At 45.9% G+C, this 26,597-nt stretch overlaps 1 protein-coding gene and 1 long non-coding RNA gene across 2 annotated transcripts in view; one reads left to right on the top strand and one right to left on the bottom strand.

The window, feature by feature from the left end:
* Window positions 1-11,898: 11,898 nt before the first annotated feature.
* Window positions 11,899-13,151, top strand: LOC135383610 (uncharacterized). Its single transcript, XR_010419966.1, has 4 exons — window positions 11,899-12,169; window positions 12,302-12,347; window positions 12,650-12,806; window positions 12,932-13,151. It is a non-coding gene; the product is annotated as an uncharacterized LOC135383610 (long non-coding RNA).
* Window positions 13,152-20,019: 6,868 nt separating this feature from the next.
* Window positions 20,020-26,597, bottom strand: part of LOC135383609 (glutamyl aminopeptidase-like) — an 83,491-nt gene continuing 76,913 nt past the window's right edge. Inside the window, exons 21-22 of the mRNA XM_064613001.1 lie at window positions 22,103-22,172; window positions 20,020-20,249 (exon numbers count right to left, since the gene is read on the bottom strand). Of these exons, the coding sequence (XP_064469071.1) occupies window positions 20,109-20,249; window positions 22,103-22,172 (211 nt within the window). The 3' untranslated portion in view covers window positions 20,020-20,108. The remainder of the gene's footprint in view (window positions 20,250-22,102; window positions 22,173-26,597) is intronic.

Below are 26,597 nucleotides of genomic sequence, written 5' to 3'. Positions count from 1 at the left end.
CCCCCCAGTCACGACGTGACACGGCCAGCACGCTATCCACTGTACCACGCGAGCTGGTGACGCGATGCCGCGTGGATCAAACCAAAGTACGACAGCTCAGTTGTCGGAACCATTCGAAGATGACGAAGATGTTCCATCGCGCACCTACCTAAGATTCCGGAACTGTAGTAGTGCCGTAGCTCGTGGTGGGCTGCGTGCTACTGCCCAGAAAACGTAGTGCGCGTATGATACCTAAATTAAACGCATTTCTTTCCCAGTTTGAGGCTGTAACTGTTTAGATTTTGAATAGAAGAGGACTCACGTTCATCTAGTCCCATTCCGCATTTGAAATAAAATCATACGTGGAACACTCAATCGTAATTGGTGGGGAAAGCGCTACGTCAAAATGACGTAAAGTTAGAGCGCAGGGCGGAGCTAAAATGCGAAAGAGTGCAGTGAATATTTCATCCCTATGCAAGCGCCTTTTGTTTTTGAGCGTTAGTAATTGCAAGGAGTTTTCACTGACTAAGTTCCAATAATATAACACAAAAAAATGTGCACCTTTTTTACCTGTTTACGGCCCCTTTAAGATAGAAAAACGTGAGTCTGAATTTCGCACATGTATTCCAACATAACAGAAACAATATTATGGATATTCAGAGCAGGTGCTCGAAGAGGTCGCCGTGCGTCATCACATAAAATCGGCATCTCCTGATTGTGTCCTCGGTCTCCCTCCGCAACATGTCATCGGGGATTTCACGGCAAACTTGAGTGATCTTCGCCTTGAGGGCATCAGGTGTTGTCGTGTTCTCGACGTACACGCGGTCCTTCACATATCCCCATAAGAAGAAATCCAGAGGCGTAAGGTCCGGGGACCTGGCAGGCCATGGCACTGATCCGAACCTTCCCACCCACTGGTTAGGAAATGCGTGGTCGAGATAGGCACGAGCTGGGCTGGAGCTGTGTGCGGGAGCGCCATCGTGCTGAAACCACAGCTGGCCATATCGCGCGAGTGGGAGGTTGGCGTAAAACTCTTCTAGGGGATCCTGAAGAATCTCGTTTAGGTATCTGTCCGCGGTCAATGTCCCATCAAGGAAGACGGGTCCAATGACGGTCCCGTCGCAAATGCCGCACCAGACGTTGAGGGACTATCTGCGGTTTTCGAAGACTCCTTGCTGCAACTGTTGATGCAGTTGAACGTGGTAAGGATGGAGGCAGGCCTCTTTTGCTACCCTCCACACCGTCGACAACGGAACGCCACTCTGACTGCTGGCCTCACGGATGCTGGCTAGAGGGTGTGCCTCAAAGAACGCCAGGATGTTGGTTCGAGCGTCGTCTGAAGGTGTCGATGACCTACGACGCTTTCGGGAAAACTTGCCAAATTCTTTTAGCGTCTCGTACTGACGAACAATCGTCGTAGGACTTGGTCTCCTCCCGGGATGCCACATCTGAAAAATCTTCACTGCCTTTTTCTTATTGCTCTGTACAGCACCTAGGGCAAGCACCATGTAAGCTGTTTCTTCGTTGGAATAGGGCATTATTTGACCCGCAGAGCACCCAACAAGGAGTGCGTGTACGGAGACGAAAGTGAACAAAGAATCAAGGTGCTTCGGTTCAAAGATAACCTTCCTTGTCCCGTACATTCAGTTGCATCACGGCGAAAGAAGAAAAAACAGGAGGGAATCAAACAAACAATAAAAAGAGAAAGCGCCGCGTTGTCATCGTCACTGCGCCCTCTGATTGTCCAGCAGATACGGCGCCATACTAGGATGATAAGTAAGAGCGTAGTAGGTGGAATGGATGGCATATCTCCTTTTTTGTCAAGTGGACGTGGGAGGGCGCTGGAATCGAGCGCTCTTTTGGCGTGACGGAAACATGCTCCATCCAAGTTTCGGAACTCCGGGCACATTTCTGCAGACCCCAGAAAAAACGAGTCGTTAGAGCTAGAGTGTTGCAAGACACTGGATTCGTTTTCTCATGGCAGCGGGTACAACTTCACAATTGACATATTCGTTGTAATCCTCGTAACTAGAAAGTTATAAAATTAATTTCCACTGATTAATTAATTAATTGCGGTACAAAAATACTCTGAAACACTTTAGGCTACTAGTAATACTATGCAGTTGGTTTCGTTGTGATGCAATGAGCCGTTATTTTTTTTAAGGTGGGGTTCGAGTTAAATGAAACACCCTGTATATGCTGGAGGCGACGATATGGAAACCCAAGGGGAAATTGCCGACAGCCGAGCACCATACAGTCGGTTTTTGGTCGGCAAAAGACTAGTGGGCCACTGCACCTTGGACAAAAGTTGGTCTCATATCGCTCACAGTGATGGTTGGCAAACGATGTTGGTCGAGAACGTTGTACGACGTGTTGGGGGCGTGCTCTTGAGAGATTGACATAATAGAGGCGGACCAATGTCGGCCCTGCACTGCGGACAAACTCGAAAACAATGCAGCCGCTACTGGAAACAAAAATGAAATAAAGGAAAGGTCTTTGTAGCTCTCCGAATTCCGCTTGCCAAATTATGTCTAGACGAGATGAAGGTTACCTTCCGATTGCTCTCGGTAGCTCAGTCGGTAGTGTGCTGGTTTGCAAAGCTCACGATCGCCGGTTCGGCCCAGGTTGGGGACAGTAGCACCCTGTGTGTGTGGCTTCGGTTACACGGTAAAGAACCCCAGGTGTTAGAAATTGCCTGCAGTCCTACACTCTGGTGCGTGCCCCATCTACCTACACAAATGTCGTCTAACCTGCCTTACTTGTGAATCTAGTTAAGCTGATTAGCAATTGTGACTCAGTTTTATGACAGCCAAAGCGTTTCCTTCTTGTTTTTCCCGCCAACGCTCTGCCCTCCGAGCTCTCTTCACCTTTCTGGATGCCGTAGGACTTCGCTCCTTATTGTGAAGGGACTCATTATTTCATTCCCCGCATCACCACCAGCAGCAATGGGATAGAGTATCGCCCCTGGCGATGAAACTCCCCATTCATCATCTCACAATAAATTTTTTGTTGTTGTTTTCCTTCTTCTTCTTAGCGATTGTATGCCTCTGTTGACATTGAAGGAATGCGATAGCATGCCATCAAAAGCTGCAAGGTACCGCAATACTATAGGATCAGAGTACCACATAACCATGGGCCGTGCTCCTTGTTACAACTGGTCCAAGTTAGTCCATCGTTGCTGTTAAATGGCGGGCCGCCGTCTGACCGACTATAGAAGGGCCGGCTACTGCCCAGACTTTGTTTTTAAACTGGCCCTGTGTTGACCCCATGTCTTTTAGGTCGGTCTGCTACATTGACCTAAGGTTGGCAGTTATAAGACACCAAACAAATGTCAGTCCCTAAGCTTGGCCCAACTTTTTTTTTGCACGCACTCCCCAATGACTTTCAGGTCGGACGCACACGCAGGCCAGGCATTTTACCGACGTTGTTGTTTCCCTTGCGAGGTTACGGGGCAAAGGTATGTCACGGACAACTCTCTCTTTCAGTCAGCATCTCTTTCAATCAATACCACATTTTTGTGTTAAATATTGCAATTTTGTGCCTTAGAGGTTTTGAGCAATAGTTGCTTCCGGACGGAGCAAGCTGCTGAAGGAAGAAAAGAATGTGTATCCACCCTCGAATATCGAGCAAAGAGAATGAAATACATGTTTGCGCACACTTTCGCCAGAGCCAACGCCTTCAAGAAGAATAGACGTCCTTCTTAGTGCTGCTGGCATACTGCACCAAAGTACACAGTCTCACTGGAGTTAGGGGTTTCTACCGAGAGAGCACTGATGGTGGCGGTGGCGCTGGTGAAAAGGCTCACCGTTGTCGGCCTCACATAGGTGGGCAACATCGACTGACGCCCTTGGGGAGTGTGCGTCCTGGGCAGACTTCTAAGGGAACTGTACCGACATACACCTGAAAGCGTCTGAGGGAAACCCAGGAAAAACCTCATACAGCACAACCGGCACCGGGATTCGAACCCGGGTACCTCCCAGTCTCGACGGGACATGGCCAGCACACTAACCACTGAGCAGTGAGCACTGATGCGAGAAAGTTGGCTTAGATCAAACGTATACAAGATGCGGAAAGAAGACGGGAACGAACGACACAGACAAGCGCTCTCTAGTAACGGAGGTGTATTTTATGCGTGATGACTCATAGAGGTGGGGGAGGAGACGAGGCGTTTTGACTTAGACCTTGACCCCAGAACTCAACTTCCCTCTTGCACAGCTTGGCCGACGGTGAGCTTACGCACAGTGACCTTGCTTCCCTGATGCAAACCGGACACACAGCGGACCGGGGGAATCTGGGGGTCCAAAGTTTATTTTATTTATTTATTTATTTGTAATGCTTCTGGCGATTGCCTCGCCGTGGGATGAAGGACATACAAATGCAAGAATAAGAACAGTGCGCACTATAAACATAGCAGAGTACAACAACAAAAAATTGTAAGAAGGAAAACGCTGTGCTAACAAACATGAACCTGTACTCGTATATATGAAAAAGGAAACACGATCATCAGTCACGATAAAGCTCAGTAATACATGAGACAAAAGAAGGGAGGGTGTCGCCAGCAATATTCGTCTGGTGCAACTTATTCGGTTCATCAATGGATTGAAGATTCAGAAGCCCTGCCGACTGGAGCATTTGAGTTGGTGAGTCAAAACGGGCAAATGTGTCGTACACGAAGCGAATAGCTCGTCTTTGAATCATTTCAAGCTTTTATTCTCGTTCTAACTTCCGGAAACCAAACGAGAGACCCATAGCCAATTACCGAACGTACTAAGGTTTCATAGGCAATTAGCTTCACGTGCTGATCGGCACCGCAAAGATTTCCCCTCAACATACAAAGCTTTCTACTGGTCCTGCTGGTAACATCGTTTATATGTTGGTCCAACGTCAAGTGTTTGCTAAATGTAAGACATAGGTATTTATTGTTTACGGACTTGCTTAAGTGGTCGTCCATTGACGGAGTACTCAAAAGGAAGAACATTTTTGTCTGGGAAATGGGACTGGCTCAGAAGTGGCGGATCTTGACAACATTTTCCGGACTGCTCCCCAATAGCTTGAGAGAGGAGAAACGAGAGAGTGAGGAGAAACAGAATTCTCTCCCGACCTACTCCCGTCCGCAGGCCAGTACCAGTATCGCCGTTTTATCGACTTTGTCGCCAGATTTAGCGACTTTCAGAGCAGGTCAGCGACCAAATATACGTGTCTAGCGCCTAGCGACTAGTCTAGCGACTTGGGCTCAAACAACACGCGGCATCTGGTAGCTTTCAAAATCGCTGGAAAACTGCCATTTATCGTGATAGTATTTTAAAATACTATATTTTCCGGACTTCTGGCTGTGCGCATCTCCTAGGTCTCAGTTGTTCCGTGCAGGTGCCCCATCAGATGCCCCCCCAAGTCATGCGTGGCGCCTGTCGCTTATAAAGGCATAGATGCCACGTGTAAACAAAAAGGAACGCACGCTAGCGCACTGCACGGGCACCGGCTTACCCGAAAGCCCGAACCCAGCCCGGCCCGCGGGCCGGGCCGGGCTTTGCGTATTCTATGCGGGCCTGTGCCGGTCTTGGGTACCCGCCACCGTGCCCGTGTCGGGTACGGGCTTGACAACGCCTGCCATAGTCGGGCATGGAGGCGCACATATTTCACGAGACTGGACAGCTAAATTTTCATGTCGCTTTTTTTACCCATTGGGTATGGGATATCATGGTATACTCATTTGTGAACTATCACTTTTTTATATGTGATCATGCTTATTTCGTGTAATGGGTCTGGATTTCACACGTGCACTCACACACATTTGGGAACGATTGGCGTTGCGTGCGCGCTGAGAGTTCGGCACGAGGGTCAGTTAAGTTAGGTGTTCTGACATATTTCGTTTGTGTGAAAAGTTCGAAAAGGGGGAACTAACACCGGTTCATGTGCAATAGAGCGGAGGCGGGCTAGGACCGGGCCTGAGCATGGAAACAGTCGGGTTCGTGCTGGGCGCGGGCCGGCGGAGTCGGGCTCGGGCCGTGTTGTAAATTTATGGAGGACGTCGGGCCCGGGCTGGGTGTGGGCCGTAGCGGCCGGGCCGGGCACGGGCCTGAAAATTATGCCCGTGCAGTGCTCTAGCGCACGCAGAAGCCGCACTTCATGTCGGAAGCTGAGAATCCGTCGTAAGAAAGCTTGAGTTTGAGCGGAAGAAACAGAGACGACACACAGAACTGAAATTTTGAGTTTCGTTCTGATTTTTCCGCTCATATTCAAGCTTTCTTACGATGAATTTCTGCTCGCCTGCGTATATGCTATTCTTCCAAGCAGAAACTTCGGAAATGATGTCAAGAAACCGATGTTGACGGATTGTAAGAGAAAAGCTTGCTGTTAAAAGTAGGTTCACGGCAATTTTATGTCTCGCGACTTTTTCTAGCGACACTACAAATTCACCTAGCGACATCTGGCGACTTTTTGAGGCCTCTCTAAAGAGTTTTCTGCTATCTGCTTCGGCAACACTGGCCAGTACACAGAAACGCACATCAATACACGGTTCCGCGCGTTCCGTTCCCGGTAACCAGGGACGGGCATAAATACACTTTTCGGGTATTTAAATATAAATACAGAATACTACATGTTTTCATGTATTTAAATACTGCCTATAAATACTTTATGATGAAAGTAGTTAAATACAAAATATAAATGCATTTAGACGCTATTTAAATACTGTATCTACTTCCGTAAATACTTTGAGCCGTTCATGCAGATTATTCTTTTAAATAGTGTATAAATAGAGCTACCCGTGGATGCATGTCCGCTGCACACAATGCCCACATATTTCTTTATTTTTCCGTCATGCAGAGTGATGATTTCAGCATCTTGCGTGGACCGACTTTCCATTGAACGGAAACGTCTCCTTGAGTCTCAGGAGTAGCGAGGGGGGAGACTAGACAGGACGGACACGGGACAAAAACCGACGACGACTCAAAACCAGCTAAAGACACCAGGCTTCCCTTTAGCTACCAGGCTTTGTCAAGTGTCGCAAGGGGGTCACGAATCACATTTTTCCCAAATTGGTGTTCTCATTTCTCTCCCCGCTTCCAAGACTGAAGCAGCCGGGGTGGCGATACCCTCATTCGCACATTGTACTGTTTTCTGGAAGGACGGAAATCCCCGAACACACGGGATGAGTGACCTGTGGCCTCTCACAAAGATACCCTTCATCGCTGTAGGCTAACAATGTGGATCTCTAGAGAAGCCAACAAACACGGGAGGGTGAGATATGTGTATTTAAGTGTATTTTAAATATAAATACGCCTAAAACGGTATTTAAATATAAATATAAATACATTTTTCTTACCTGTATTTAAATACGTATTTTAAATACATGTATTTATATTTTAAATACTATTTTAAATATAATGTATTTAAATACTGCCCATCACTGCCGGTAACTAGGCGATTTGCCATTAGGTGGCGGTTCCGTGCGCAGGGTGTAAAGTTCTGGTATAGGATGAGTATGAGTGACCCCGTGCCGCCGAAGGGATGCAACTTGGACGTGATACCAACATCGCGCAGGTGCAGTTGGGTTAGAGGTAGCGCGCGCGCTGGGCGCCACTGTCTGTTGTTCTGTTGTAAGCGGGGGTGAAGAATGGAGTTTCCGTGTTCTCGGAGACAAGCACGCGAAGGACCGACGATGTAGGTATCTCTATTTTGCCATTATAAAGTGGTGTTCGATTTCGAGATTTCGAGTTTATAGGTACTCGTGAAAAGCAGAATTCTCTTCGTGGAAGGGATGCAGATGCCCGGACCACTTGTGTTCGAGCGTACCTAACTGATAAGGTTGCTTGCTCGCTTGGTATGTATCGTGTTCCTTGTGTCCGTATATAACTTCGTTGCGTTTGGCATACATTCAAGTTCCGCCATTTAACTGTCAGTTGAATTTCATCGCAGGCCATGGGCACCCGTTCGGGGTCGTCCTCCCTGGCCCAGCGCAGTGAATGGAAACAAGATTTAGGCCTTACTTAGAACCCTCTTGGTGCACCTGGTCTGTAGAGTGATCGTCAGTCATGAATAGATTTCGCTTTGCGCTAAAACTTTTTTTTAGGACTTCGTTCTTCGAGCTGCACGAAAGCAGAACCAGTTGCTTCGCTGCGCTAACACGAAAGTAATATACGAAAGCAGAACCACGAATACTCCATACTGAATTCACTACCATGGGACTTTCCACTGAATTGTTAGTTCGTGTTGCTATCCCGTCCTAGTTCATAGCACTTAACCTTGCACAACGTTGTTCTTTGGGCAGCACAGCGCTGACATTCTGCTACACTCCCTTGTCTAACAGCTGTGTTGCAGCACCTGAGCACCGCACTGGAAATCATAAGCTCGGAATCGTATCTCGAAATCGTACTCGTTACTTTGATGTAATGTTAGGTTCATATGTCTTACATTCTAGGTCCTTAATGTAGTGAAAGACAACTTTTCTTTTGTAGACCTGACTGTTCGCCATGACCTGTCTAGAACACAGGATCACTGTCTCGAACAAGTGCATTCCCGTACGTTTGTGATCACTGCCAGTGTTCATCAGCGCCTGTAGCTTCTTCAGAAACAACCTTCCTGCGCGACACCGACATTTTATAGGGAAGAGTAAGTGCCCTATTACACAGGCATCAAGCAGCGTTTTTGGCATGTCTTGTTTCACAGAATTTCAGATTTTGAGCAAGACATCTTATCACTCCTTGTTGACATGGAAAATTTCATGAAAGCTCTTGGAAGGCGCGTACAATACATCACAGTCTAAAAGACACAAGAGAATGAGGACAGGCTCAGCACCCCGACGCAATGTCCCCTGTGTATTGATCAAGAACTTCTGCGGTTTCATAGCCAGTATACTGTGCTCGTATACTGCGCAAGCTCTGCAATCTTTTTCAGGTGCTGCTTCTTGCATCCACCTGAGGAACAGTTCACCCTCTTGAACACGACCTCAACGCTGTGTTGGGCGCCACTTTTTCTAATCTTATGTGAGAAACAGAGCTGATAGGGAATTACAGTTAGCTTTCTAGAAGGCTCATTCTCTCCTGCTCTCATCTCTCCTGCTGAATGTCACGTAAATCCTTTTTATGCCTCCGTTTATTGTGTGTGCAGGGAAGGAGGCATGGTGCAGCCTGTCCTACTGAAACTTAAGGGACTGGAAGGAAGAGTGGCGGCAGGATTTAAGAACTGCGGTTCTGATGACGGAGGTTAGGATGCCAATCCTGTACTGCCATTGATCCTATACTGGCAATGTAATTTTACCAACCTGGTGTTTTCAGCATTAGGAGCAGTTCTGATGAGGCTTTTCGGTTATTTGGTTATTTATTTATTACAGAGTGCCCACTAACAGCTCAATGCCCAAAGTGAGTGGAGTACTCTACACAATACAAAAAATATGGACACGGCGATTGAACGTAAAAGTCACAAAACCATGGTACTGAACAGGGTGTCGGAGCGAATCGAAAACCGGAACCGAAAACCGAAAAAAAAAAACGCTATTTTGGTGCGAACCGGAACGGAATCGAAACCGTATACGTTTTTTTCGCTCAGGAGGGAAACCCAAAATTTGTTTAACGGTTTTCGGTCCAAGCAAAAACTTCGCCGGTTTGGACTACGAGTAGGCGAATGAAACTGTCGTCGTGTGTTCTGACGTCATGTCATGGATGCCTTACGAGGGTTACGGTTACGGTGCAATGTATGTCGGTAGGCTATGACCCTTAGGCTCCCTTTGTAACGTTTTATCGTTCGCTCACATAGACTTAGATGTACGAGGGGCGTTCAAGTCAAACCGGGACTTTTCATTTTTCGCAAAAGTAAAATGAACTTACAGGTGAGAAATGTGTTTTATTTTTCAACGTAATCTCCAGCTGCACTAATGCACTTGTCCCAGCGTTTCACGAGAGCTTGCATGCCAGCAGCGTAGAAATCCTTAACGACGCGTAGCAGCCATGATCGGACCGCGTTCTTGACCTCGTCGCAGCTGAAGTGGCGGCCCCCAAGGAACGCCTTCAGTGGCCCGAAGGGATGGAAATCGCTGGGGCCGAGGCCTGGATTGTAAGGAGGACGTAGCAGCAACTCCCAGCCAAGTTCCTGTAAGGTGCGTGTCGTGAGATGCGCGGTATGAGGCGTGCATTGTCCTGTAGGAGGAGGACTCCTTTGGTGATGAGGCCCGGCTTTCCGAAACTGGAGGTGTTCATGAATGATAGTGTTCAACGTTCCCACAGAAAGGTCCGTCTTTCGTGCCAGTTCGAGACATGTTATCCGTCGGTCTTTGAGGATCAGGCGCTCCACAACTTGAATGTTCTCAGGAACTCTGACACTGGACTCTGAGCCGCCCCGGCCGGGATCGTCCTGCACTGATGTACGGCCGTCTCGGAACCGTTTGCACCACTCAAACGCTTTGCTGCGGCTAAGTGTATCGTGGCCATACTGAGCCTGAAGTCTTCTGTGAATTTCAGATGACTTTACGCCTTCATTCACGAGAAACATAATGACAATTCGCTGTTCGATGTGCGCGCTCACCTCGTTGTCGGCTATCTTGTCTAGCACGTGTCTTCTGTTTTGCACAAACTTTGGACCACTACGCGGTGAACGCGGAGGCCTGTCGCGTGCGAAAATGATGAAAAAGAAGTAGCGCGAGCCATTTGTACACTCAGTCCCGGTTTGACTTGAATGCCCCTCGTACATGTGACCGGTTGTGACTCTCTACCAATGTGCGACCCAAGGGGGCTGCGGAACGGCTTCTCTATCGGTAATCTCTCGCAACGTGTCTCTTGTTTCAGAGCAGCGAAGGTGAATACATGCACGTATCCGCGAGGCAAGCGCGTGCGAAGTGGCGCCTCTTTTGTGGACAGGACACGAAGAAACGAAACTGGAGCCGTCGAGCGCGTTTGTGAGTGAAGGTGTTCCTCGATTTTCGTCGTACTCGTGCGCAAGGGCTTGCTGGCGAGGAAGCGGCAACAGGCATTCGGATGGGACGCGGTCGCACCAATCCAGCAAGAAAGTACTTTACGTATGACATCACAACAAACAAGTCCGTCTGTACCATGCGCTTCAAGAAAGGAGAATGCCTATTTGAACAGACAGTCACCTACAGGAGCCAGGAGCTACCAATTTCGCAGCTGCCTATTAATATTAAATACCATGTATGCATATAAACGGGTTTACATTTTGCAGCATTGACTTTTTTTTTTTCTGGGAATGAATATGTCCACCAGCGGAACCGGTTAAAACTGGTATGAACCGTTATTTTTTTGCTCCGGAGCAGAACCGGTACCGGATCGTTTATGATAGAACCGGAACGAAAAACGTTTCGGTTCGACACCCTGGTACTGAACCTTGTACAGTACGTCGGAATTCTCGCGGTGTAACAAAATATCAATATCGATAAGCAATGCCGAATTTTTCTTTAGAATTGCCTCCGATCTGACAATAGTTGAAGGCATACACATTTTTGTACACAAAGAAGAACCTTCCCAGCAAACCATCAATATCCCACAGACCTCCCAAATTGGTCTCACACGTCACAGATGTCACGCGTATCCTCACAACGTCCGCTGTATATCCACCATGAGACGTCACAAATATCCCCCAGTGAATATTCTGTGGATATACTACGAATATCACAACAATGACATTTCTTTACCTTACAAGGATTTATTGTGTCGATAACAGCCATTTCCAGCATGCTCAGACCTGGCAATTTCTCACTCTTTCCTCATAATAATAATATTGATTTTATACCCTCATATCCATACCTTTTCTAATCATATTTGTAACGACTCATCACGTATCGCACCATAGTCAATAAACAAAAGAGAGAGAGAGAAAAAAGAACATATTTTACCTTTTCCACGGGAATTATAATGATCGGTCACGTATGTTGAGGGATATGACAAGAATGATGTTCCCAACAAGCGCGAGCCGAAGCGTAACGACGTCTGCCTCATCGCCATCGACATTCCCCAACCGCCGTTTCAAACAGGCGAGGCGCGTCGTCGTAGCGGTTCGGTAGGATATGACATGTTACACGGAAGGGTCTTTGGAACCTCAGCATCATGCGTATTTTGTACTGGAATCTCGGGAGCATCGAGGCAGTACTGGCCAGTACGTCGAACAACTACGTCGTGCATAACAACGATTGCCGTGGTGTGCGAGAGCTAGCGTTCCTTTGTTCTCCGGCTTTGCAGTTAAGGTGAGTTCGTTCTTCCTTTTGCCTCACTTAACATTTGTGCGTTTTCTTTTTCAACAATCACATGTTGTAGATGTGTGGAGCAATGACAGCTTTGTATCTGAGTAAACAGGCTGTAATTTGCTTTACCTGCAGAGTCTGGTGCGTATCACTGACGAACTCATGCGAACGGCGGAACTGTGTGAGATTGTGTGTGTACAGCTACAAAGTGCAAGTCCAATTCTTCACATCTCTTTGATTCAGGATTTGATTGGGAATGATGAAAGCAGTGGTGAAGCAAATTCTATTAACTATGCGCAGCCTGCTAGTAGATAAGCTTGGCTCAGCTACAGTTGTCTTTCATATAAAGGATAGCTGTTACGTTTTCACGTTCGACTGCACTGTTTTTCAAAGTTCCTTGTTTTTTGCATGACCGCTTATCTTTCTTAAATGTCACATGGACGCGATGTGACTCTAGATTAATAAAACATGACTGTTTTACAGTATCCACACACAACCATGGATAGTCTCACACATGTGTAAAGTTACTGGTGTCTCTACAACACTGAAGAGCCAGGCATAAACCGGAAGACGTCGCTTGGGTCTGCCAGTGATTAGGCTGCTTCCGCATGTAACCATCTATACTGCAAGAGAAACTGCGGTAAGTCACTGTCTTGCATTTGTTCCCACTTTTTGCAGAGTGTCTGTTCTTTACGCCTATTTATGGCAGTGTTTGAGCTGCTATGCCAATAGATGGAATTAACTATGTTATTGATTATCTTTCAGGGATGACGTTTGCGAAGTGGCGTAGCAATCACGTGATTATTATTATTATGACCATTATTGTCTTATTAGGCATCTTATCCGTGTCACCCTATATTGTTAATAATTAGCCTATTTATGTTGTAATATCATATTTTGTACTATTAGAAAGAGCGTTTCTTACAGTGCATGTAACATCACTGTACTTGGTTTGTGTTCAATAAACAAGAGTTCGTTGGTACGATGTTCTCTGTTGCAGAGTAGTATTTTCCGTAGAATAACTAAAAATTGCAAAAAAAGCTACAAAATACAACAATAATAATACGTCCTGTATATGTCCTCTATATGTTCAAATATCCCTGACAGACATTCCTGGAACCTTCCCTGGATCAGCAAATGTGGAAGAAATACGGGTCCTCTGTCTGTCCCAGAGACGTCAACGGGCTATTCAGCCTAGTCCCTGGGATATCCCAAAATCCCAAGTGGGATATCGTGTGGACGTTTCTGAGACATATATTGTTTACTGGGTTGTAGTCCTACAACTTCTAAGTGGGACATGAAGACTGGGGGGGGGGGGGGGGCATTGTAGTAATATCGCTTACCGATGGAAGTTACGTTATGGAAAATAGGGGCGTATCTGATACAGAAAGATAGAAAAGGACGAAAGCTGCGGGTAGTGGGTGTGTGGTCTTGGTCATTGGCGGGAGCTGTACGCATTGTATTGTTGTAGCGGGAATGCTGTTGCTGTGGATTGCGGGAGGCTTGTCTACCGACCTGGGTAAATAAACTTGTTTCTTGTTTTCTCACATTGTGGTTGCTGTGTTCTCCCGGCTGGTAAGTTATGGAAACCTGTGTTTCCACAACCTTGGGGCGTCAGCCCGTCCGCCGTACCAGCCGGGAGAAAGGATTGGAATGGAAAGTAACTGTTCTGAGGCTGGAACAAACAGAGGAACAAACACAACACAATCCTTGAGGGAACTTGAGGATTCTGTTGTCTTTGTCACTTAGTACGTTCCAGCCTCGGAACAATTACTTTCCATCCCATTAGAATTAAGAATCCCAGAATATACAGGGTGTCTTTTTTTTGGGCGATAAGATTTTTAATAAAAAAACTATAAGGGCTATAGACATGCTGTTTTCACTTCTATCATCTCCGGGCCGGCGGACGTTCTTGGCCATATGTTGCTCGACCGTCAAATGACTAATTACCTAAAAATCGTTAATCAAATTTTTAATTATAAAAGCTACGAAGTAGTCCCAATGAGAACATCTGTTCCTTTCGGTGACCTGATATCGTAGCCGTTCTCAGAACAAAAATTTGTTCTGTAGATCGTCCGCAACAAATTCGTGAAGGAACACCGGTTTTTTCTTTATTTTCATAGCGCATATTCGAAGACGCGTCTTTCCTTCACCCCCAATGTGAGATGGTGAAGGAGCCTCATGCGTCGAAGATTAGCTTTAACTTGCGGAAACAAAACAAGCGCACATGTATCGGGCGGCGCTATCAGAACTGCCCTTATCTTGTGTTGCATTTCCTGTTAATCTTTTTCCAGGACGCACGAGGCGACGGTATGCTCTTTCATCCTCTCACATTGGGGGCAAAGGAAGGACGGGTGTCCGAAGATGCACAATGAACAAAATAAAGATAAAATGGTGTTCCTTCACGAATTTTTTGCGGACGATCTACCGAACGGATTTTTTTCTGAAAACGGCTACGATATCAGGTCACTGAAAGGAACAGATGTTCTCATTGGGACTGCTTCGTAGCTTTTATAATTAAAAATTTGATTAACGATTTTTAGGTAATTAGTCATTTGACGGTCGAGCAACATATGGCCAAGAACGTCCCCCGGCCCGGAGATGATAGAAGCGAAAACAGCATGTCTATAGCCCTTGCAGTTTTTTTTTAATGAAAAATCTGTCTCGCCTAAAAAAGGACACCCTGTAAAATAAAAACTTGTTGCCTCACGAAGTTGTTGAGCGAGAGACACGCATGAATCCGGTAACAGGTGCAACCACGCTCCCACACGGCATCCCCTACCGACCTTAGGAGTACGTTCGGTTCGAGACCATAGTATATTTCTTCGACATCTAGTGAGAAGACCCTTACACATCTCTCGTGCACCGCTTCAAGTATATGGGCGCGAGGTTGCTCGAACTTTTTACCCTGAGGGACAGTCCTGCTGAGAAAGAGTCCAGGCCCATTTTTCAAAAATCAACGAGGGCCCTTTGCCAGGAGCCGCGTTTGGAGACGATGGTCCTAAATGGTACCCCGGGCTTGTCAGTCTTAGCCGAGAAGAATATCTTAACTTACATATGCTTCATTCACCAGTTTATAGACCTTGTTCCTGATTCCTGAGTCCATGCTAAACTCTCTTAGGTTCGTTAAAGGCACTGTTGCATTCATTTCGATCGACTCCGAAAGTTCAGTACCATGATATTCCTCTGTGATCTCTGGCAATGGCAGCGAAAGTCCCAAGTGAATAGGTTGCGTATATGCTGATACGTATAGTACCATAACTTAAAAACCCGAGACTAGGGACAAAAAAACGACAACACAGACAAGGAGGTCTCCTCCTTGTCTGTGTTGTCGTTTTTTTGTCCCCTGGTCTCGGGTCTTCAAATTATGGATCTATACCACCAGCTCGCTTGCTACCTCTCTATCCTCACGTATAGTAGTTCCAGTCTACCAAGTTGCCGGCGCTGTTGTGTCATCTGACGTCATTTGTTTGTAAACAGAGGTCTATTGTATCATTGATCGCATATTTTCCCCCAGTGTTTTTCTATTGAATATTTTGCATGATTTCTAAGACATCCTGTATAATTGCCTTTTATGCTACGCTCGTTTGCTGCGAAATGTTCAGCAGCTCTTCTGATCCCGAGATCGCGGGTTCGAACCCGGCCGAGGACGCCAGCAACTTGGTGGCAGGCTACAAGTTGCTTAGACACGCAGTCTTCCGCGAGGGACGTTAAATACGGGGTGCCGTGTGATGAGCTTTCATCGCACCCTCAAGTGACCAAAAGCAATCCACAGACCGACCACTGTGGCGTCGCTCATGATCTCAGTTGTCTCGCGACGTAAACCCCCAATTATTAAATTATGTTCAGCAGCTACATCAAATGTTCGAGAAGGGTTGAACTACGAAAGATATGACATGAACGCTGAGTCCGCTGCCGTTTTGATAGCTAGCGTTTAATCACGTGCTATTTACATGGGCTCGTGCCCCTTCCGTTCTCCTCGCCTTCCTGTATATTCAACGTATTTCCGGGCCGAAACTACGTTGGCCGCGATCATATCCGTACAGTGTCCTGCTGACGTCAGGCGGGGACGTGGCAGATCAAGGCAGGTGTCCTCTCGGATTGGGTTCTCAAAGATCTGCAATTTTTCAATCGTCCGCGTCGTCGTCTGACGTGAAGATCCTAACACATCCAAAACATCCTCGCGGGACGGCACACTGTCTGGTGTGCTCTACAGTTGTCGTCGGCGAACCATCTGTGGCTGCTGCCACGAACTGGGTCGCTGAGTGTGATAAACGAGACAGATGCAGCTGTCTGCTGACTCGTGTGCACGAGTGTGGTCAAAGGCGTGGCTTCGAAAGCGCTGCAAAGATCCTCCGCAGATTGCTGTTGAGCGTTTATTCTGTTGCTGACATTCGACGACATTCTCCCCATCTTAAAGCTGGGCTTTATTATTCGTACTGTTCGTACGCAGCTGTCGCCACAGTTCCTCGAGGGATGCCTCGACTTTGGCCCTGAGGTCCGACGGGTGCGGATGGCGTGACATCGCGCCTTTCTGAGTTGTGGCACAGCAGGAGGCTGGCTGATCGAGACTTGACTTTCGCGCTGACCGGGTGTAGCGAGATGAACTGTTCTGCTGGCCGACACAGTCGAAACTCCAGCGAATGTCCCTGTGGGCAAGGTAGGCAAGTAGACCAGACGGAGTGCGCTTCTCGCTTTCGAAATTGCCGCTTCCACCTGCCATTCTTGCTCCATTCGTCGTCGAAGCCCCCATCACTTATCAAACCCATGACCTAGGCATCCAGCTCCGTTGGGGCTGCTTTCTCGGCAATCAGATATCGGAGGCTGAAATGCTGCTATGGCTTTAGTCGGTCGAGACAGAAATACGGCGACACATATGACGTGACCACTCATTTATGGGCTCGTGCCGCTTCCGTCCTCCTCGTCTTCCTCTACATTCAACTTCAAACTGTCGTGCTTGCATAGCGTATCCGTAATTTGCATAGCTGAAGCAAAAAGTGGTAGTTCACTGTATTGTTCACGTTGAAATCACAAGCAAGAGATCTTGTTCGAGCGCTTCTTTCCCGTTTCCAGAATTTTAGTTTTCTTTTTTCTGGGTGTATGATGACACCGACTAGCTCGCTGCTTTCTAAGCACTCTACCACTAATGGGTAGTTTCACAACTACCGAGGAAAGTAACTATACCATCGTGACGCGCATAGGCATTTCGCAGTGTCATTCGAAAAGTGCGGCGGTAGTGAGCACGGCGGCGATCTGGACTGAACGCTGCCGCCACGGATGATGCACCAGGCCCGCCGATTCACGCTGCCGCCGCCGACAAAAACGGCATCGCCGCACCCCTCTAGGCACGTTCTGGCCACCGTCCAAATACCAGAGGGAAGCGGCAGTGGCACAACTTGCGTGACGTCACGGCGTGCATGGAGATGCCTTTAGCTATCGAGATGGTGTTGCTTGTTCACATAATTGCCGTGTCGTCTTTCGTGTCAACTTCAGTCGTCGTGGTCTCCGCCTCTACCGTGAGACGAAGGCGGATGGGGTGAACAACGAGTTTTTAACGCGTGGTGGTTTTTCTTCTCCCCGCACCTTGAGGTCATACTCCAGACGCATGGAGCACGCGCATATTTTTTTCAGAAATGTAGGAAAACATTTTTTATCGGGTGTATTAGTTTGTGTTTACAGTTAAATACACAATAGTGGATATTATCAGCTACAGAGACTGTTGCGAGTTTCATAATTACTGTTCACATCGTCTCCCCTCTTGTCGTCTGCTCGTCTGTGGAAGTTCGGGCGCTTTTCAGAGCCTCAGAGGACAGCGGCTCCCTTGTAACTGAGACCCGCGTGTTTTCTCACCGTTCACTACACAAGCCAGTTAGTTGATAACACATGTCTCTGAAACTCCATGTTAACCTTTTATTCCAGAGCGCCCCGTATGCTCGGATGTTCGAACTTGACGCACACACGTGTTCTTATTTCTGCATTTGCTTCTTCATGCTTGCAGAAGTGAACGAAGCATGCACATATATGGAATACAATTATTAGAATACAACGCGAAAACATTATTATGCACCTGTTCACTTCATTTAACACAATGCAGGAATGAACCACTGACAGCCATATAGCGCTATGCCGAGCCAAAGACTGGGGGCTACAACATCGGGGCATCAACTAAGATTTAATGACGTGTTTAGAATGCGTCTTGTAGTCGCATGTGTTCTCATTCTTAGTATGGGAAATCAAGTTTGTCATACACATAAGGTATACTGAAAATAATTATTTCATTATCACACCTTTCTTTCTACAGGGTGCCTCACAGAGCTGGCTCATAGAGCTCTTACACGAACCGAACGAACACATCACTTTCATGAAGTTCGGAACCTTGTGACACGTTTTCCCAAAAAACAGACTCCACTGCACCGCTGAACGCTTCGCGAAGTCCACGCGATTCACTGCTGGATACTACGTGCTCGCTTATTCCTACGGCAGCAAAGAGAGCACGGAGATCTGCCATGTTTGCTCGTAGTGACCATACGGGAGCCGAAAGACGAAAATTGTTTCGGCTCTCTTTCGCCACGACCATATGGTTGCGACGAGACTGTCGTAAAGTTGTGAACCCAACTTTGGGCGCGTGAGACGATGAATGCCACGTGACCGCTCCGTTGTCATGACGACCAAGACGAAATACAACACGGGAGAGATGTGAACAACTCGCCCCTGCCGAGATGTTTGATGTTGGCCGACGTTTGCTTTCTTCTTCTATTTTTTTTTTTCCTAAGAGAAGTGTTGCAGACACCTTTTTTGTGTTGCTTGTCAAGACAAGTCTCATCCTTTCATAATGCGTCAGAAAAAGAAAATACTTTGGATGGCTTTCTGTGCTCTTTCAATCAGAGTTGTACGTAACGCGTTACTAGTAATTGTGTTACTAGTAATCAATTACTTTTTTAGTAATTTTTTTAACGTAATCGATTAATTTTGTGAGCAAGTAATTTTCCAAGTAATCTGATTACAATTTTCGGTAATCAATTACTGAGTAATCGATTACTTTTTTAACCCTCTGTCAACCCTTTTCAGCAAGCCAATCTGTTCTTCTGTTCCACCACGAGTTCGACTGAAGCAATGACGCAGAGCTCACTATGACGCCCGTCTCTAGTACACACGTGTTCTATGCACACCACAGTGATATGATAATCCCTTATACTGCGACCTACTGGAGCAACAGTATAATAGGTGACCGTATTGATAAATTGTGTGGGCTGAACATAAAAATAGTAATAAAACGAAGCGGATGTTTCGACGCAGATGTTTCAATGTTGTTTTAAATGGGTACATAAATCTGTAATAAGCCCGTGTTTGCGTTTTGTATGTTGCTTTCAAATGTATTTGTGATTTTCACTTATCAAGTAGGTTGGTGTCTCATATTAGAATTTGGAACAAGAGCTGCATGGTTGCATTCACTGCAGGCCTGTTGGCTTTGGTATGGCCCACAATTTAAAAGTAACGCGTTACATTTTTTAATCGGTAACGTATTACATTTTTGATGAAGCAATTCGTAACAGTAAAGAATTACTTTTCGCGCAGTAGGAACAGTAATTGTAATCAATTACCTTTTTCGAGTAACGTGTACAACTCTGCTTTCAATACATGGCTTCTAAGGGACCATGAAAAGGTGAAGCGTGCTTTACGTTTTGGAATGTGTGTCGATACTGATTTTTTCGTAACGGCCTCTGCTATACTTCCAACAACATCCACTCCACACTATACTCATTCACACCATAGGTCGGCGAGACAGTGGTGGCAAACAACTTCATAATTTGCACATTATCTAGAAGATTCCTACGAAATAGAAAACATTATATGATTGAGCAGGAGCGTCAGACCCTGCACAGTTTATTTCCCCTCTTTGCACAGTAGCAGGACGGAGCCGCTGAACAAGTTGCCAATGACGTCAGGGATTAGGAAGAATATTGTTCACCCAGCCCAGTACATCTGTTTGGTCTCTCGCTATTTCCCGCAAACGGTCCTCGATGCCGGTTAGCAAAATCGCAATACGACCGCTCATATCCTTTGTAGCGGCATGGGCAGCGAACTGCGAAGACAAAGCGGTAGACACAGGTTAGACTACGGAGTCCGTACTGGCGATAGCAATAGCGTGGGTCTCATTTGTGTTCCTACAGGAAGTGATAGGTGACGTTAGAGGACCTGATCAGAGATCCAACCTTTTATATACCCTGACTAACTTTGCTTATTTCGCTATCCCAAGGGTCGGGAAACTGTACAGTCCCAAAGGCCACAATTCACCCTTCCCCATTTTGTCGCCTTTTTCCAAGGGCTGCAGAAGATATCTGAACCAATTCTGAAATAAGTCTACACTAACCTACCGAAATTATTAATCGCTGCTGAATAACACCCGAACATACATTTCTAACTACTACTGTTTATAAAGTGTAACTGTACTGAAAGCTTGCATTTTCGGTGGCCTCTTGCGTCCATAAAGTTATGGTAAGAGAATACGACAAACATATTTGGTTAATTTTATTTAGAGCGGGAAAGACACCAGATGGAGATAGCTACTTCTTGAGAAATTCTACCAGCGTACTGCACCTTCTGCAAGTCAGCTAAGCACCGGGATTTTCTCGCACGTTTGGTCTGCGCTAGGTCGCAACTGCAGTGCAACTGGGCCACGAATGGCCCGCGGATCCCAGGTTCCTGACGCCTTGCGTTATCCCCTCGATACGTTAACTGAGTCGTTTCTTGGAGCTCAACTTGCTGGGCGATTGATTTCCTCGATTTTGCTCACAAAGCCCAAAACGCTGTTGTTTTTCAGGCAATACTGTGGTAGGCATTCAAAGTGGGCTTTGCAACAGGCGGTATACTTCTCGGTCCCCGTTGGTGTCTGAACACCGAAGTCACAAAGCCTCAAGTGTCTAACATTACTGAATAAAGACAGAGTTGGAAATCACTGCAAAGGTTCGAGGTCACTGTGGGTTCGAATCCTGCAGCTGACTAACCTTTTCAGTGACTTCCTACTCCCTCACTTCTAGTTGGCACTTGCGTTCATCCTGTGCCGCTAAAAGACCCCTTTTCAACAAACTTTGCTGCTTGGGACGAACCATTCTGGCGAAGCAAAACGACTTTTCTACAAAAGTGGCTTTCACAGCGTAGATATATCGTACGCCAAAATCAGGAGAACGTTTTTCAGTTATAAATAAGTCAGAGGGGTTATCGCTCCACGCGAAAGTCACTTATTTAATAATTTGAACGACGGACAGGCCACCGTGACGTTTCCTGCGTCTTCAAGTACGTCTGAGGTACGCGAATTAGTTACTGATTAGTTTTTGATGGATGATAAATACGAATTGTGAGATAATTATATATTTATTGAAATTATTCCAGCATAGAGTACGTGACGATGATATTTTGCGGAAAAAAAGTGCAATTAACGCTTGGAACACATTGTTATCACCATTGTACAACGACTGAACAGGTCCACCACCAAACATTTGCGATAACGCGGTAAAAACGGAACCTATGTTACATTACCCTTTGTTATATGTTGAGCGTGCCTTTCCACCTACTACTTTGCACATTACATGAAATCGTTTTGTGCGTATATGGACTGCATCTGTTTCCGGCTATATGTACAACATGGTGGACAAGGTGGACAGTGTGTTGGAGTGTACTAATAAATACTTTGAGACGAACTCAAATCTTGTACGGGGTTTAACTGTACGGATACCCTGTCATCAAAGCTTAATGTACTATATGCAGGAGTGTATTAATCATACGGTTTTCTTGCACTACCTAGCATGGTGCCAGTTTACTAGACATTTTATTTAGTATCATATTTTACTTTGTGTAAACAATATGGGCGCCTGGCACGTCCATACAGCTCACAGGATAAGTTATGTCAATGTGACGTAGGATAAAATTTACAACTACCTCTTTGGCATCATTCTCGTTGTTCACGTAGGTGGACGCCAGGGCCATGAGCCGCCTCGTGTACATGTGACTGGAAAACAAGATTAAATATATGTTATGAATACGAAGGCGGAGTTTCGGGACGCCTCATACATGGCGGAATGTCGGTAGGTTCCCGGGAGTGCTACGAGATGGCGCTAGGTTTTGCATACGGTCTATATTGTCGAACGTGACCCATTGACAACGCGGGCGGGATTTTTCCCTTTCCCGATGATGTCAATACGCAAGCCTTTACAAGTTCTGTATCACGTATATATTTTTGTCCTGACGAAGGCGGAGCTTCCGCCGTAACGTAGACAACCCTTTTAGCGTTCCAAGTGTCTTAAATGTAAACAAATTATCCTCCTTTTTCCTTACATCCCGTACCTTCGTAGGGAAAAATTAGCCGGAGCTTTATTTTTCTCTTCTCTCTATTCTCTCTATTTTTCCCTTATACACTTGACTGGCTTTGCACTGGGCTTTTGGTGGTGTGTTAGCACACCCTGACGGGAGGAATCACGTGCTACGTGACCTTCTGACGCCATCCGCTCAAACGTTGCCTGCCTGCGTACTGCTGACCATGACCCAATCAGGCCGAAAGAGCTGTCCAGTACTGGCATGGCGACGTTTGACATAAACATATATATAAGGGTTAAAAACACTTGCTACTTTTATTACATTAATAATTAAGGGGTTACTAGAAATAGATTTACAGTTAGGGGTCGACGTTTCGGCAGTCAGCGCTGCCTTCAACAGGACTAAACTTGGAAATAGGTGACAAGGGCTTATATACAAGGGAAAGGGGGAAAATGAGAGGGGAACAGTGCACGTGGAGCGTCGTTGGTGATGTTGCAGGAGCATTGTTGCTAATGGTCCATTGAGCAGTTGCAGGGACGTTGGCTGTCTTCCAGGAGAGTTCTCCTTGGTCGTCTGATAAACCTGAAATGATGAATGTGCACCTCCTGCCACACGACCTCAAACCAGGCCGATTTTACATGCTCCCTAAAATTCATAAGTCCTCAAAGACATCCCCCCAAAATTCCCGTCATACATAAAGGATACGAACAATTTCCTGCAAATAATTTCGGATATCGAAGTCCCAACCGGTTCCCTACTTATAACACTCGATCTTACCTCATTGTACACCAATACTCCTCACGATGACGGCATCCATGCCACTGTCGTAGCATATGAAAAATTATCCGAAAAACAGTACGACTCTGCTGTCGTAGAAACACTAATTTCTCTAACATTCACATGTAATAATTTTGAATTAGACAACAGGCATTACATTCAAATTAACGGCACAGCTATGGGCACGAAGATGGCCCCAAATTACGCAAATATCTTGATGGGTGATCTAGAAGGATGGTTCCTTGGCACCTGTCAACTTAAACCCCTAATTTTTAAGCGTTTTTTGGCCGACATATTCATGCTGTGGCCACATTCTGAAGACTCGCTTTTGTAGTTTATTGAAAACTTCGGTAACGTGCACCCCACTATAAAATTCACTCACGCTTATTCTAGAGAGAGCATAGATTTTATAGATGTCCATATGAACATATCCAATGGCACCCTCGTAACAAATCTGTACCGAAAACCGGCTGACTCCCAACAGTACCTATCATTTCACAGCTGCCATCCCCGACATACTAAATTGGCCATCCCGTACAGTCAGGCCCTCCGCTACCGGCGCATTTGTTCCTAAGATGACGAGCTGGACGCAAACCTTAACGATCTTCAAAACACGCTGGTCAGCCGAAACTTCCCCCAGGATCTCGTGAAGGACGCGATATGTAGAGCCCGCCGTACTAATCGCAGTGAACTTCTAAAAACCTCAACACGCCCCGAACGCCCCAAGCGGATTAATCTTAGTCACCTTCAATGGCGCGATCCCTAACCTTAAAAAACATACGTCATCACCCAATTTTAACACAGTCGGAGCGCTTTGGAGAAATATTCCCAGAACCGCCTCGCATAGCATATCGTCGTGCAAAGAATCTTCAAGACCACTTCGTCAACGCAAAAGTCAATAAGCCGAAGCCTACAACCGAAGGCTGCCACCCATGCAACGGACGAATATGCCAAATTTGTATTGTAATGCAGACTGCAGACAGGGTACGAAGCACAAACAGCAACTTCCAAGTAAAAATCAAAATTACTTCTGACAGCAACTCATCCAACGTAGTATATCTATTGGAATGCAACGCATGCAAAGCACAATATGTTGGCCAAACTACATCATCATTCCGAATTCATTTTAATAATCACAGATCCGATTTTACAAAAAAAAAAAAAAATCTCCCTGTGTCGCGTCATTTCAGTCAAACCGGCCACTCATTCAAGGACATCTGCATGTACATCTTACAATCTGGTTTCCCCTCAGACCGTAGCAGGCAACAGCATGAATCATTCCTAATCCACGAATTCCAGTCCACGATAAACCAAAACCCCGGCGTATTGTCTACAGTTCGCAGCCTTGGAAATCGATTTTTCCTTTCTGCAAACTTCTTGTGGACTTCTTGTTTCCTGCCTTGACAGTGTGTTGACTTTGACTTCTTGTTGATCAAGTCAATAGGAATTGCTATTGACATCATTTTGACAATATATTGAACTACCTTATGTGTACCTTCTGTGGACAAGGTATATAGTTGACAGTTTGTGGACTTTCTATGCTCCTATGTAGCAAGTACTTATTTCAGACGTTTTTTTTTAAACATAGATGAATTCCGTATTATTAATTACTGCATTATCGGACAGTAATGTCCTGAGAGGTCGACCTCAATAGGGTACCGGGCGTCCCATTGGGGGGGGGGGGGGGTAAAAGTATATAGAGGCATACTTGTGGCTCTATTCATTGAGAGACAAGCTGTATGGGTAATATCAGCAATTTCTGGGTGTGTTGCAAAAAAGGATGTGGGGTGTACAGCACTCCTGGGAGGTGGAGACGTCCGTGCTATTGGCTCTCTAAACAAAGCGGTATTTGGATCTCAACTTATAATTAAATGTAGTAGCTTGAACGCCACTTTGCCACCTTTTATCTACATATTAAAACACTAAATACATTTTCCATGGCTTTGAGAAGACGACCACGTGCGACCACATGAGGATCATGCGCATGCGACAGGTTTGCTGCAAATTTTGATTCTGCGCTTCCGTGCCTCGCCCTCGCATCATCACGAAGGAGTCATCGCCATTAGCATCATCGGAATGTCGTTGGAACGGTTGAACATATTTCAACTGTGTCAGGCTCTCAGCGTTCGCTCGTCAATTACAGAACACAGGAGGATATGATTTTGCATCGTAAAGGGTAAGCTGTGTGATAGAAGTGTGTCATCAAGCTTCACTTATATTTCTACGATGACTGTTGTGCTGTAGGTTTTTGTTCGTTTCGAGCAGCGGCTGCAGTCTTGCGTCCCGTCAGGTAAGTGTACAAGTATCAGTTCGTGGCCGGTGTTGATTGTGCTAATTTTGCTCTCGCTTTTGTAGGTTTTACTTTGTTGAACTGTAAGCTGGGTGAACCAAATTTGTTGTTGGTATGACTATTTTACTCGGTTTTACTCACTTGCGTTTGAACATTACTAATTTGCGATTGAACGCCTTATTCAGACACATTTCTCTCCAGCGCTTGAGAGACGTCGCTTTCGCCGAAATTCAGTGAATTTTGAAGTCCACCGTTATCGTGGGTCGCCAGAAGAACTTAGACCGCAACCAGTCATTGACTGTATTGTGCGACGCGACAGTGTGGCATAAAGCATGTGTACGCGTGGAATACTTCACTACTGTGTGCGCGGGATGTTTTGTATGATTGTGTCGACACTGGATACCACTTTCAAGGTATGCATTTTCGGAATAAAATAGATGCCTATATATAGTTTTGCGGTTCTTCATTTCGGGTATTTTATGCATGTTGCGATTCAGTGAACAATACAACGGGTAAATTCAACTTCGCTCGAGTCACAGAAAGTCCACAAAAACTCTTCACATCGCGGGATGGTGTTAATCGGGCTTCAGTAAATCATGTATCTTCGAGCGCCTCACTTAACGGTCGCTAAGCCTTTTTTAAAAAAGAACGAAAGTAGCTTCGTGGGTAACGCCGACTCATTGGCAGCTGAGTCACAACAATTAGACAACAGAGAAATTGAGATCACATATATAACAAGACTTACACATGAAGGTAACACGAAATTTGTGTAAAGTATATGGGGAGTCTACTGAAATACCTGTTACTTTCCTGTGAATAATTGTCAACAAGACTTCCAAGTTCCATAAGTCAACATAAAATCAATATGTGAGGTAAACACAAGGCTAATAGAAACTCTACTGAATGTCTGTGCTCTCTGTTGACTAAGTTCTGTAGAATGGAAACAAAAAAGCAACAGCCATTTTTGTAAGGGTTAGCCCGACCCTCTTTCGTTCTTTCTGTCGTCTCTTTTTTTATCATTTCAGGTTTATAAGACGACTAAGGAGAACTCTC

This window comes from Ornithodoros turicata, chromosome 2 (genome assembly GCF_037126465.1).
Source record: "Ornithodoros turicata isolate Travis chromosome 2, ASM3712646v1, whole genome shotgun sequence".
Taxonomy (NCBI): Eukaryota; Metazoa; Arthropoda; class Arachnida; order Ixodida; family Argasidae; genus Ornithodoros; species Ornithodoros turicata.
Note: the sequence above shows the minus strand (reverse complement) of the source record. Positions and strands in the feature narration are given on the sequence as shown.